The following is a 14,593-nucleotide window of genomic DNA, read 5'->3' on the forward strand; positions in this document are numbered from 1 at the left end:
AACAGCAAAAGATAACATGACTAATCAGTTTTTATCAAGGAAAATTATTTTTTGAAGAACATTTTTTTAATAATATATAGAAATATTTTATGTGTAATGTAAAATATTTCTTCACTGAAACATATTTATGTTGCCTATCAATTCCATCTAGTGAAATATTTCTCATCGAATCAGAATTTTTCATATTAACTTTTGTTTATAAAATTGACTATTTTTTTAAGAATGAAAAACTAATTTTAAGTCATCACGAGGATAATAATCTTATCGCACATTATCCTGAATGTAAAATCTTGAAGTGAAATTTTTGAATCCAAAGTGTGTATGTATTCGACGGTGCAATGTAACGATAGTAAAAACTTTAGCAACATTGAAATAAATAAAGAGAGCAAGAGCAATAAAATGTACTGTTTTATTCGTATTAAAATATCTTGCAGAACGTCCGACGTTGTCTTCCACTTCACCTCACCGTTGGCGTTATTAAATTTGTCTTTGGCAATTAACTTTTAATAACGAATGAAATTTTTATTTGAAGAAAACATGCCACACAGGAAGTGTAAATTAATGTTTTTGTTTCTCAAATTACTTTCAAAAAATCTTTAATGACAAAGCATAAAAATGTGCTAAGTTTAAAGCCCCAGAGCATTCATGTCCTTGATGGTCTTTTAGTGTCGACAGCTGCTCTATGTGGCGCAGCATCCGTTGTTAAAAATATTCAATTTCGATAGCAAATCTTGTTGAATCGGTGCGAGAACTGAACAATTTACAAACTTTCATTTGCTAAATTAAGTTTTATGATTGTGTTTTCGGAGTTCTGTGCTGTGCTGTGCTCTGCTTTGTATTTCTGGTATTGTGTGCAATTGCTCATTTTTCACGGAACAAAAATTCACAATTCCGTGTTTTTCACGCGTAATTGAAATTGAGACCCTGCGGCATATCCTAAACTCAATCAAACCAAAAATGTGCTTTCATAAATTTTGGAAGCTCAACATTGCCACTGAATATTTTAAATTTCAAAATGAAATATTTTCTACGATTTTAATTACTTTTTAAATTACTAATTACTTTAAACATTGTTTCTATAAAGTTGAAATGCCTTAATCCGCTTTTGTTGTCGAATGTGCGTTGCCTGTGATTGCGTGCATCGCCACGAAAAATGACATTCAACTTAGAGTTTAGCCCTCAAAACTCTCGAAATGAAAACTGGCAGCACTTAAGCACGATTGTCCTTTTGAATTTCAAAACAGAGGATATGTGAAAGAACTTAAAGGAAGAAAAAATGAAAGGAAAAAAAAATAATGGAAAAAAAATCCTTTGGTATATTTTTTGACGTTCGAAGAATGGAAGTCAATATCAGCAGCTAAATGACCCAGTTGCATACCAATCTATGGATATATGCAGTGTTGCCAGCACCGATGAATATGCATCAGCACAAATGCATATTAGTGCATTTGTTGCATAACCAATTTGTTGTTGTTGTTGTTGCACTACATGCATATATGGATAAAGGATACGTACAAAAACTGTAATACAAAAAATTCAAAGCCTTTTTCTTAGATGGGACGTGCGCAAGGGTGTGGATAATTCCATTGTATTCACTTTTGCATTGTGAATGGTAGTTTTGAACCTTGCTTTCTTGCTTTCCCCATTGACTTTTCACTTTTTTGGGGGTTCATTGTGATTGCAGCTGACAAGCGAACCCCTTTATTTACCCATTTGCAAGTCACTTAAGTATAAAACTGTTTGAGTTTATAAACAATGCTTGATTGTTACTTTTCTGGTTGCACTGCATAGTTTTTAGCTTTTAGATTTAGTTATATTAAAAAGGATTTTAAAGTTTAAGTAATTCACATTTTGGCTTAAAATATTGGTTCTATTGCACTAATCGCATGAATTAATGCGATTAAATTAGACCAGAGCTGTCCACACCAGATACGATTGCGGGCCAAAACAAATCATTGTACACCCTGAATTAGACTAACGATCTTTTGTCCAGAGCCCACTTATGCTCATATAATGGAACGTTGTGTTATTACGAATTAACGTGTAAAGCAGTGAAGGATATGGATTGTAAGGATAAGGATATAAATAAAACAATGTACTTCTAAATATTAGTTGTATCTTTAGTAAATCTCCCAAAGTGTAAAGCACGGTTAGGATATAAATATAATCTATGTCAGTCTTATTAAAAATTATACAAAAAACATTTAGAAATCATATTCCCATAAAATATTCACATTCGTTTCTAAATGCAGTCGTATTACCCATAGACTTGAACGAACGCAACCTTTCAAAATAGAAGAAGGCATGGAGATAATATGCGTACACAAATATATAACCTTATATATTTTATATATAGATATAGGCTATCTAAATTCGTAATCGTTTATTAAAGTTGCTTGGTACAGTCTTTATCAGGTTTTATTGAGTAACGAATCAGATATAGCTTATCCTAATATACCTAATAGACACAAATTGAAGAAAACTGGAGATTACAAGAAATGTATGGAGCACTTCTGCTCCATGCAAAAGCTTTGATTACCCAGCATTTATAACATAGGTTACTTTTTGTTTACTACTCTTCGTCTTATAATGTTAGATGTCAAATAAATGTGTGAAATTATGAAAACTTCATATGTTATTTTTATAAATATATGTTATTTTTATACTCATACGAAAGGCCTTAGATGAACTCCAGATGATAATAAGAGCACCAAATGATAGAAACGTGGGTTAATAGTATTTAGGAATGATCAACATTCTTATATGGACTAGGACATTATGGGGACATCAGTGCCGTATTTCATACCTGAACAATTAATAAAAATAAAATAGTTTTTTTAACTATTTTCAATCAGTGAAGCTATTCGGTTACATAATGGTTATGGGGTGTCTTTAAGCTGTATCTCTGCCACAAACCAAAATAGGTTTCCTTCAATTGTGATCTCTTCAATAGATCACAGTTTGCTGCGAGTTTCTTAAACGAGGTCATATACTTGTATTCGCAATTTATGGAAGACTATTATCATATCTATGTTATACGACAATGTACGGCATTACAATATCCTACCAATGTCTGACTTTGGCCAGAAACCCTAATTTATATCTACTGCGTATTCGTATTCTAAAAACACAAATTGGACTACTTCTACTTCAGTCTTTGTTGTTGTTTGTATTTTTTTGTTTTTTTCGTTTGTTTGTATTTTGATTTAGTATTCATACCCACTGCCGCTGGTTCGTTGTGGATATTTGCATAGCTGTTGTTCATTGTCGTTTTTGTTACAGCAGCTACACCGCCAACGTATGATTAGAGTATAGCGGTTCAGTGATTTTATTTGCAGGACGTACTACATCCAACTTTAGGACGGCACTAAATTCATAGATATCCTTTTTGAGCTTTAGTGTATAACAGAGTAATGTTAGAGTTGATTGTTTATGCTTGTGCTGTTATTGTTGTTGTTGTTGTTGTTGTTGCTGCTGCTGTTGCTGTTGGTAGTGCTGCCATCACTCAAAAAATGAATAAATAAATGATTACTGATTATGTGCAAAACAGCAACAACGCAAACAACGCGAACAACAAAAGCCACCAAGGCAACAAAAATGTAAATAAAAACAACAACAATTACTAATACAAAATAGTACAGCCATCCATCCATACGAGAGAAATGATGCTGTGCTAGTGGCCATGATCGTGGTCATGACTCAACATGCTATGGATTAACTTGAGGCGCGGGCAGCATAAAAATGCATACAAAAACAAAGCCAACGTATTATATTAATGTTGTAGTTGTTGCTTTTGTTGTAGTTGTTGTTTCTTAGTTGAAATATATTATTGCATAGAGAAGTTTTTATTGTTGCTTTTGTTGGTGTAGTGGTTGTAATCGAATTGTGTAGTGCGTAGTGTGTAGTGTGTGTTGTGTGTTGTGTGCTGTGCTTATCTATTGACGACTTTTTGGCTTAACAAACGCCAGTGAATAATAGCGGCGAGTACATAAATAAATGCGCATGCATTTAAATGAAACTCAACTCGTCCGAGTTTGAATGATAAATTATTTGATGTATGATTAATTTGCATATTTGCCAAATGCCCGAATGCCCGAATGCCTGTATGCGCTTTTGTTGTGCATTTAAACTCTGTTTACGAGAATTGCTAACGAAATGTTGCGAATACTAAGTTGTCTAAAAGTTTGCCTTGTAAAGAAACGTTACAGCAGGATACGAAATCAGTGCATCGCAGTAAGGATATCAAATATTTACTAATTTTTAAAAAAATATTAAAATTATAAAAAAAAATATTTCCTGTTCATTAAATGTAATAACAAATAACTTTTTTGTTTTTTACTAAACATAAATAAAAGACATTTTTTACAAAGTTCAATTAAATTAATTAAAACTCATAAGAATGTCATATAACTTAAAATTTCATACGCTTAATTAAATTATTTTTGTTTATGGGTAGAAAAAAAATTTACCTTCTTTTACTCTAAAAGATGCTATATCCCTATTTTGCTAAAATTATTTTTTTTCTGTTTCGTAAATATAAAAAATTTTATTTTTTTTCTTTGCTGTTTTCTTTTAATAATAAAAAATTATTTAGAAATTTTTTTTTCGCCTGCTTTTGTATTGGATTTGTAATATACATATACTTCTCTCTCTTTTCCAGCACTACCGCGGTTCATTGAAGTCCTTGAATACTGGCATAGTTACGCTGCTCAATTACGGGAAACATGTGCCACCCGCTGTATCTCATGTAACGCTGGCACATGAAATCGGACACAATTTCGGTTCACCCGTAAGTTTTTATGGCATAAAATTTATTTCTTTATTGTTATTAGGATCGCTTTTTTAGTTTTATTTTTTATTGATTTTGTGTTTTTTCCACTTTTGCATATATTTTTTATTATTACTATTTAAAATCTGAAAATTATTGGTTTCCCATTAACCTTTTTTGCCTATTTTTATTAAGCAATTTTGAGGGGTTCATTTAATAATTGTCCAAAACATTTTAACAATAATTTTTTAGAAAAAGGTGAGGAATAGATAAGAAAGTAATCTAAATATGTGTATATTAGCTCCTACATAAAAACAAAGATTAAATGCATGAATTTTTTCAAAGACTTAATTTTAAATTTTGTTTTATAAATTATTTCAATTTTATCGCAATGCATAGCTGAAAAGACATACATATAATGTTGAATAACAGAATATACTAATAAATATAATGGTCATTGCTTAACAATTTTTCATAATATATTTACGTAACAAAGAAATAGTGATTATTTTGGAAAGGCCTACAATTGAAGTGGTGAAAAATAGTTTAGACATTTCTCCTACGCAATGTTTAACTTAGACCGTAAGCAACTTCTTTAACTTGTTGCCAATATGCATCAAATTTGAGGTTCTACATTAGCAAAAATAACAACTACAACAACCTAGTCATCATGGCAGCGAAACAACAGTAAAAACTGCATGAACTTGTACATCTTGTCTGCTCGCTCATTCTTAATAAAATTATTCACAGTTCGTCGCATGCTCACGAAGCACAACTCAACAAAATTCAACACAACACAACACAACAACGCACCCATTGTCTATACGTACAACGCAAAAATAACCGCACAACTGATGCTGTTCTGAGGAACAACAACAATTGTGTTCATTTAGTGGCATTGAATAACAATAACAACATCAAAGCATAAGCAAAACTCATGTGTGCAATGCCAACAGCGCCATCGATTTCATTTGTGTTGTTGCTGCTGCTGCTGTTGCTGTTGCTGCTGTTGCTGTTGCTGCTGTTGAATGCGTTCGCACAATGCATGCGTTGTTGTTTGTATTGGTGAAGGAGTGTAACACTAACACGAAAACACAAACTTCGGTTAATTCGCTGTGCTATCATTTTCGTGTTGTTAGTTGTTTATGCTGCAATTAGGCATAAGGGCGGACAGGGGAACGGACACATATGCCAGCTAAAACTGCTTAATTAGATTGAAAATGTGGTCACTAATAAAAATACATACAATAACTAATTTATTGTTGTGAAAATAATTAAAATAATTTTACTTTCTACTAGAAATATTATGCTTCTCTTTTATTTATTAAATAATTGGTTTCTTAATTACTTTATAACATAAATGCAAATACTCAATAAAGTTATGTTCTTATTTAGCATGATCCCGAGCAGTGCACTCCTGGTGGAGAAGACGGCAACTACATAATGTTTGCTCGTGCCACTTCAGGAGATAAGAAGAACAATAATAAATTCTCGCCTTGTTCGCTAAAATCCATTGAGCCGGTACTGAACGCTAAAGCACGCAGCGCTAAAGGTTGCTTCACAGAACCTCAAACATCGATTTGTGGTAACGGCGTTGTGGAGCCAGGCGAACAGTGTGATTGCGGTTGGGAAGAGGATTGTAAGGATGCTTGCTGCTTCCCCATGTCGCGACACCCTCGAATTGATGAGAAACCTTGCACATTAACACCGCGTGCCATGTGCAGTCCATCACAAGGACCCTGCTGTACTACAGATTGTAAACTGAAGTTTGGCGATAAGTGTCGTGATGATAACGGTTGCCGCGATCCGAGCTTTTGCGACGGGCGCATGCCACAATGTCCACCCTCGGTTAATAAACCCAACAAAACCATTTGCAATAAAGAATTCGTTTGCTACATGGGTGACTGCACGGGCAGTATATGTTTGGCTTATGGCCTCGAGTCATGCCAATGCATACCAGGACCAAAGGATGATAAAATCAAGTCATGTGAATTGTGTTGCAAGCTTCCTGGTGAAGACAATCCGTGCCGCAGTTCGTTCGAATGGAATGAGCCACCGTTTGATGTGCCTGACATGTACGCGAAACCAGGCACACCCTGCAACGATTATAATGGGTAAGTAAAAGATTAATGTAAGCCAAAAAAAGTGAAGAAGAAATGTTACGCATAAGATCAAGTACCAACTGCATTGGTGGTTCTACTTCAGTTGCGCGTAATAACGATTTGTGACATTATTCTACCATGTCATATCTCATCGCTGTGCGCCCAATTTTCAGTTGAAAAAATAAGCGAAAGTCTTTTAACAAAATTTACACATGAAATAAATTCTATAAATTTTTTATATTTCAATGGCTTTTCATTTCATTTTCGGACAGTTATTGCGACGTCTTCCAGAAATGTCGTGAAGTTGATCCTTCCGGACCGTTGGCTACACTGCGGAAACTGCTCTTATCTGAAGAGAGTATTGCTACATTCAAAAAGTGGATTCTGCAGAACTGGTATACGGTGGCATTGGCAGCAATCGGCGTCTTTATACTGCTGGTAAGTAATCGTAGTTCACAGGATTTGCAGCAAAAAGCATTTGCGCAAAGGATTGCTGTGAAGCAAAACGCAGGAAATTGTCTTGTCGAACAGCAGAATTGACATTGATTTGCAATTTATTGTAGCTTAGCTCAGTGAACAGTAAAAAATATTTACGTTATTCATTTATACACAAATGCACTAATAATATTTTTGTTTGAAATTTATAAATTTTAATAAATGAAATGATGTCTTTTTTTTTTAATAATTTTTGGTTTGTGAACAATAGATTTTAAGATTTGTAACAAATATTTTAAAGGACGAATATGAAGAAAAGATTGCTATGACCGAAGCGTGTAAGTGTTTCGAGCAAAAATATTTGCAATTCAAGTAATCGCGCCGTCATAACGCTAGACTTCAAGCTGTAGTCATACCGACAGTGTCATTCCGCGTAGCACTCAGATATTCATTTAATATATTAAATTTAGTTTCACTATTTTTAAATATTTTTATTTACCAAAATAACTTTCGTTCGCTTTTAGGTACTAAGCACCAAGCTCCTGGCGAAGCGCTCCAATCTGAAACTAAAATCAGTGACAATTATCCACAGCGCCACAACCGAAACAGTACGTCTGCCAGACGACAACAACGGCGTTATCGTGCATACAGCTGTCCGCACAAAGGTGCCTCTCAAGAAGAAGGTGCGCGGCGAACGCAGCAGCAAGAGCGCTGGTAAGAAAGCAGCTACGAATGGCAAAGTAGGTGTGAAGTCCACCCATGCAAGCGGAAATCGTGTAGCGGCTAAAACGATTGCACCTGCAGCAGAAGCAAATGTTGAGGTAAAGAAACCGGTACGGGCGAAAAAGAATCGTTTTACTGGCGGTGCCACAACTGCAGCAACGCATATGTCCAATAGACTAATCACAAATCCTATAACATCCAATTCGGAAAAAGTGGCCAATGATGCTAAAAAACTGAAAAAGTTCAAGAAACACAACAAGGAAATAATTGATTACTCAGCCCGCAATGCTCAAAATACAGCTGGCGCATCTGGTGCCCACACCAACACGTTTGGCAAAGTTCAGAAATGGTTACTAGAATCGCCTATTGTCGCACAGCCCCTATCCCATATTGAACACTCATCCAAAGTACGCAAAGTTATAAGTAAATCTCAATCTACTCCTGAGCGCTTGGTACAGAAAGCGCCACAGAAAACCAAGTCCATGGGTAATCTATCAAATGAAAAGGTCAAGCTTCAAGTGGTTTATAAACCTCCGTTCAAGTTTGCTCTGCGCCTCTCTAAAAACGCTAAAGTAAAAACTCACGTAGTGGGAGCAAGTAACGGTGCTGCTGCTAATAAAAAACGACAGCATAGACTAAGTGCCAGTAATGAGAGTAAACGCCAAAGTGCCGACGGTAGCAAGAGCTCCAACGGTGAGAAAACGAAACGTACTGCTTTACTGCTGCGTGGCAATAATGACGAAGACAATCAAATATTGACGCTAAACGAACCAAATTACGAGACTTTGAATCCGAAATCCTTGCCATCTAAACTTGAAAATCCATTCTATGAGAACATGCAGTATACGCAACTTAATGAGTCACGCACTGCCCCCAATGGAGCTGAGCATACAGCTGTAAAGGTTCCTACCACTAAAATAAGTCGTAGTTCCAGCAAAACGAATATGGAGTCCAATTCAAATGCCTCAACACAGTCACAGCGTGCACTGAAGTACACACGCTCCAACTCGCTTTCCAGTCATAATCCGTTCGTCGTTGCGCCCAATAGAAATTCACGCAAACTTAGCGAAAGTAATTCCACGAACCTGAGCCGTAATTTTGGCAGCACACAGAATCTTATCAATTCCAGTCAAAGTAATTTGACCAAATCAAAAAAACGTAGCAGTCTCAATCTGAAATCCGGCACCACTAAGAATGGTAAAGATCCCCCGCAAGTTTCTGGCACGAAACGCAGCAGCTCAAATGTAAATCTGCGACGTGATAATTCCGCAACAAACCTGCAGGAAGCAACAAAATCAACAGCCAGCAATGGTCAACAGCAAAGTCATAGTCAAATGTTGCCATTGCGGCGTAGTTCAAGCAGTACAGCGCAACAAACGCAACCGCTAATGCCCACCAATCCAAGCATCGCACCACCTACATCCAACGCAAATACAATTACAACCAACAGTACTGCTAACCAACAGCAACAACAACACCAACTGCCACAATTTAATGCTCAGCGTACTAATCGTGCTAGTTTTAGTAACATACCGCGTGCAAGTCTCTTCAACAACAACTCAACTACAGTAACCAACAATAGTCGACAAAGTCCGCCCGCTATGAATCCAACAGCAAATGTCAACAGCACGGGTCAGAATCTAGCGCATTCGAGAAGTCGCGGCAGCGTGCCATCGATGCATAGTTCCACTGCTGCAACTCAACAATTGCAGCAGCAGCAGCAACAGCAACAGCAACAGCAACAGCAACAACAACAACAACAACAACAACAGCAACAGTCGCAACAACGCTCGAACTCAGTACGCCAACAATCACATAATTATCATCCGCCACCACCTCCGCAGCACGCTGCACCGCCAACACCTGCAGAGCGCGAGCTACCTTCCGATCTGGAAGTCATGGTATCCGATGTGGAAAACTTGGTTAGTTAGTTAAGAGCCAAAGTCAAAAACTCAAAGTTATTCACGCACTTTTAGTAAAACGCCCTAAACTTGCCGTACCCGCTGTTGCACTGCCTAAAGTGTTCCTTCCAAATGAAAGCTTCTTATTGGGTGGGTTTCTTCGCTATCATTTACTATTAATATTAATTAAAAAATTTAATTTTTATTTTTGTATTTGTAATTATGTTTCTTATAATTGATTTGCGGTTTTTTCTCTATTATTTATACGTCAACTGATCGCTAAATTAATAGTTATATGAGTATACTCAGAGCAAAGAATCTATAGTACAAAGAAGTGCCACGCTCATACAAACGAAATACCCACTTTATTTTGCTGGTGGATTTATAATAAATCCACCCAACCTCGTGCAACAATGTTCGATCGATGAAGAAATATACATGAAACAGCCGAAGGGTTTTAACGATAGCTCAGGCAAGGTATGTAAACTTCTACGTTCAATATATGGTCTCAAGCAATCAGGACGCGTTTGGAACGAAACTCTAAATCGAGAATTAGTTGCAATAGGGTTAAAATATTTTTATTTACCTTCATGATCTGACGTAATTTCTGGATATTTCAAAAGTTTGTCCTTAAAACGTCCTGGACATGGTTTTATTTTCAATGGAAATATTGTCCGAATAACCGTTTGCATGTAAAATGTTTTGTAGTAACTCCGAAGTAATTTATTATTATCAAATAATTCTTCTTTTGATATATTTGAAATTGGCAACTCATACTCCAACTCCTTTATGCTTTGGCAAATGTTAGCAATAACATCATTGTGAAAAGTTAACCTTTTAAACGTTTCAAAACTGACTGGAAGGTTGCGCACTTTTTCATTTGTTTCTTTGTTGTTAGCATCAAAATTTGATATAATACTATATTTATAAAAAATTCCGTTTTAATAAAATAATTTATTTATTTAAATAACTTAAATACCTCTTTAGTCCCAGGATCTTTTCTTCTAATATCTTTTTATCGGTAACGCTATAATGCACATACATAAATTTTTTAATGGCTAAATAATCAATCATTTCTCTACTTAATATTTACCTATTTATATTTTTATGTGGAGAACTATCTTGTTTCTTTAAACTTTTTTTTACGCTTTGATGTTCATTATCTTTATTTTCACACAAATGTTTATAATAGTGTGGAATTTTAAACAAACGTTGTTTTGTGTTTTCATCACAGTCACTAGTGATGCGAACATATTTCATTGGTGCTACACATCGTCGCTGTGGTCTTTTGTAAAAAACGTTATATGTCTTTTTTACCCTGAACATGATTTCTGGTTCCGTGAGATATGTTTCTAAGGCTGTTGGATATTTATCTTTAATATAATCTTTAATTACATCGATTATATTTGTATTTTCAATGAACTTGTTTAAAATTATCTATATCAATCTGGCAACCACTGTGTGTGGGCTGCCTTTAATGGTTAGCAAGTTTTTTCATTCTTCTTGTTGTACGAGCATCCGTCGTGTTCGGTTGTGTTTCGTGTTGTGCAGTAAATTTGTTTGAGTTTTGTTCTAATTACATTTAAAAATATGTTGTATATGATAAGTAATATTAGAGATAAATAAATGAAATATTCTTTGAAACTTTAAATAAAGAAAAAACCGCATTTAACGAACATTTTTGGCATCCCTTGCGGGGAGCAACATATCTTTTGCGTTCAATTGTGTGTTGCTGCCTACGAAGATCGCGTGCTTCGTCTGGCCGCTGGGCATATTTCTCAAAGTTATAGCCACTGGGCGTATCTTTCATATTCATAGCCGCTGGGCATATCTACCAAATTTTATAGCCGCTGGGCACAATTATTTACTTTCGAAAATAATCACAGTTGATTCGCATAAAATCTGAAAATGCAAAAAATCGCCAGAAAATTGGAAGCTACGCAATCCCTGCTGAAAAACTTCTCCACCAACATACGGAAAACGGCAAAAAGCAAGCAAACAAAAGGTTTCTTCACTGCCAGAAAGAATCTCTTGGAAAGTTACTGGACGCAGTACAAGGAAGCTCGAGAAGATTTGTTGGCCAATATTTATGACGGTGCAAAGGTGGAAGAAGTGAGTGACACAATAAAAGCGTTAGTTAGCGAAGACAGTTACATGGAAATTGAAATAATTTATTCGGAAATGATGGGAGAGCTAATCGATGAGTTAGAAAGCACTGAAGTTATAGAATCTCCAGGTAATAACGAAACTGTAATTAAAGGTGTGTCAAGCATGGAACTGACGTCTAATTTACCACGTATTAAAATTCCGTCGTTTGATGGTAATTATCTGCACTGGTACGCATTTAAGGATTTATTCACGTCAGTTGTATCAAATAACGTTGCATTGTCTAATACACAGAAACTTCAATATTTAAAAGATGCGTTAGTGTTGGACGCTCAACACGCCCTAGACAACATTACTACAACAGATGCACATTGGGCAGTAGCATGGAGTTTACTCGTCCGCAAGTATGAGAACAAGAGGATCATTCTTAATGCGTATTTAAAACAAATTGTTAATTTAACAACGGTGTCTGATGGGTTACCAAATAGTTTACGCTTGTTATGTGACACCATCACGTCAGCTGTGCGTGCGTTAGAGCAATTGGGTCGTCCAGTGCAGCATTGGGACGATTGGTTGGTCTTTACCCTTCTCCAAAAATTAGACACGAAAACACGCTCAGCTTGGGAGCTGTCAACAACCAGTTTAGAACAAATTCCAAAATTTGAGGAGCTGGTCAGTTTCTTAGAAAATCGAATACATTCGCTGGAGGTAGTTAATAGCATGACCGATAACTCTAATCAGGAGAAAAAGTTTGTAACACCTATCAGAACAAAGGGGTTCGTGAAAAGCCATCATACCACTGTTCAACAATGCGTGCATTGTCAAGGTAAGCATTTACTGGCATATTGCGCAGAATTTCGGCAAATGACTGGGACAAAGAGATATGAGGTAGTCAGATCTGCAAGATTGTGTTTCAATTGTTTGAGAACGGGACACATGGGTCATAATTGTCCATCGAAATATCGGTGTCTGCGATGTAATGCAGCGCATCATACATTACTACATGACCATAGTGGAAGTGGTGGAGAAACTAATTACTCAAATATACCGGAAAAGACCACTGAAGCGACTAAGAAATACGCTGTCACATCAAATAATACATACATTTCCAGTGCTAATCAAGGTGCTCGAACTTTACATCTACAGACTGTTTTAATTGGCACTGCATTGATAGAGGTAAGGAGTCCTTCTGGTCAGAAGCTTATTGTGCGAGCTCTTTTGGATAGCGCGTCGGAAGCAACGTTTGTCAGCGAATTCATCGTGCAGCGGTTAAAACTGGACAAAACAAATGTCATAGTGCCGGTGAGTGGTGCAAATGGTGAAAGGGTCGCCAATTCAAGAGGAATGGTTTCATTTACAATCCATTCGTTAAAATCCGATTTCAACATGAATTGTGTTGCACTAATACTTCCACGAGTGGGTAGCGTTACCCCAACCATTCCCATACCGAAAGAAGCGCTTGGTGAGTTCATGAATTTAGATTTAGCTGATCCTCAATTACAGGTTCCGGGGGCAGTCGATATGATTTTGAGCGCTTCAGATTATGCTGCTATTGTCTATGAGCGACTAAAACGGCATCCAACTAACAATATTGTTGCCCAATATACGCAACTCGGTTGGGTAATTTTTGGTGGACTGTCGCGACGAAAGGGTATTTCAGTGAAAGGACAAGTTAATTGCTGTCATACTCGGGCAACATTGCACGAAATGCTACATAAATTTTGGGAATTGGAAGAAATAACAAACCACGCTCCGTTAACAAAAGATGAAATGTACTGTGAAGATTTTTTTTGAGCGTACAACTGTACGCAACGCAATGGGTCGATATGTGGTTAGACTACCAATCAAGCAGAAAGCTGATTTGGCAACACTTAAGTCAAGTAAACTAAATGCACTTGCATTATTAAACAGCACGTTACAGCGATTAACCCGAGATCCGGATATGTACAAACTCTACCAAGATTTCATGGACGAATATCAGACCTGTGGCCATATGGAAGTGGTGCCACACTCGTATGATGTAGCTTCAACATGTTATCTTCCTCACCATGGTGTCTATAAAGCATCGAGTTCTACAACGAAGCTTCGCGTAGTCTTCAATGCTTCTAATAAATGTTTGAGCGGAATATCGCTTAATGATTGTCTGCATATAGGTCCCAGATTACAAAATGATCTATCAAATATCATCTTGCAATGGCGGCATTACCCTATAGTGTTTACAGGAGATATCGAAAAAATGTACAGGCAAATTCTTGTTGATAGCAAAGATGTGGATTTGCAACGAATAATGTGGCGCGTTCGACACGGGGACGCCCCTACAACGTTCCGGTTGCTCACTGTAACATATGGGACTAATTGTGCTCCATATCTTGCCATCAAAGTATTGCGTACTCTGGCAAAAGAGGAGCAAACTCGTTTTCCACGGGCAGCTGAATCGATTCTAAATGAATTTTACATTGATGACGTACTATCAGGTGGACACACTCCAATCGAAGCTGCAGAAAAATTGCACGAACTTCAGGAGCTTCTAGCAACTGCAGGCTTCACTTTACGTAAAT

General features: G+C 36.5%; 3 protein-coding genes across 3 annotated transcripts in view; 2 read left to right on the forward strand and 1 right to left on the reverse strand.

Moving 5' to 3' along the window:
- The window catches only part of LOC119667420 (homeobox protein 5-like), a 15,822-nt gene extending 5,861 nt beyond the window's left edge, over positions 1 to 9,961 (forward strand). Inside the window, exons 2-5 of the mRNA XM_038076709.1 lie at positions 4,661 to 4,789; positions 6,164 to 6,882; positions 7,143 to 7,308; positions 7,830 to 9,961. Coding sequence (XP_037932637.1) covers positions 4,661 to 4,789; positions 6,164 to 6,882; positions 7,143 to 7,308; positions 7,830 to 9,959 — 3,144 coding nt within the window. The 3' untranslated portion in view covers positions 9,960 to 9,961. The remainder of the gene's footprint in view (positions 1 to 4,660; positions 4,790 to 6,163; positions 6,883 to 7,142; positions 7,309 to 7,829) is intronic.
- Positions 9,962 to 10,504: 543 nt separating this feature from the next.
- LOC119672277 (protein telomere ends associated-like) lies at positions 10,505 to 11,518 on the reverse strand. Its single transcript, XM_038083290.1, has 2 exons — positions 10,909 to 11,518; positions 10,505 to 10,847 (listed from the first exon to the last, which is right to left on the reverse strand). The coding sequence occupies exons 1-2, from the start codon at positions 11,001 to 11,003 to the stop codon at positions 10,508 to 10,510; spliced, it is 435 nt and encodes a 144-aa protein (XP_037939218.1). The 5' UTR covers positions 11,004 to 11,518; the 3' UTR covers positions 10,505 to 10,507.
- A 319-nt stretch (positions 11,519 to 11,837) lies between these two features.
- LOC119667421 lies at positions 11,838 to 13,829 on the forward strand. Its single transcript, XM_038076710.1, has one exon. It carries the CDS (start codon positions 11,838 to 11,840, stop codon positions 13,827 to 13,829), a length of 1,992 nt encoding a protein of 663 aa, XP_037932638.1.
- Positions 13,830 to 14,593: the final 764 nt, after the last annotated feature.

The sequence above is a fragment of the Teleopsis dalmanni genome, chromosome 1, assembly GCF_002237135.1.
Source record: "Teleopsis dalmanni isolate 2A chromosome 1, ASM223713v2, whole genome shotgun sequence".
NCBI lineage: Eukaryota > Metazoa > Arthropoda > Insecta > Diptera > Diopsidae > Teleopsis > Teleopsis dalmanni.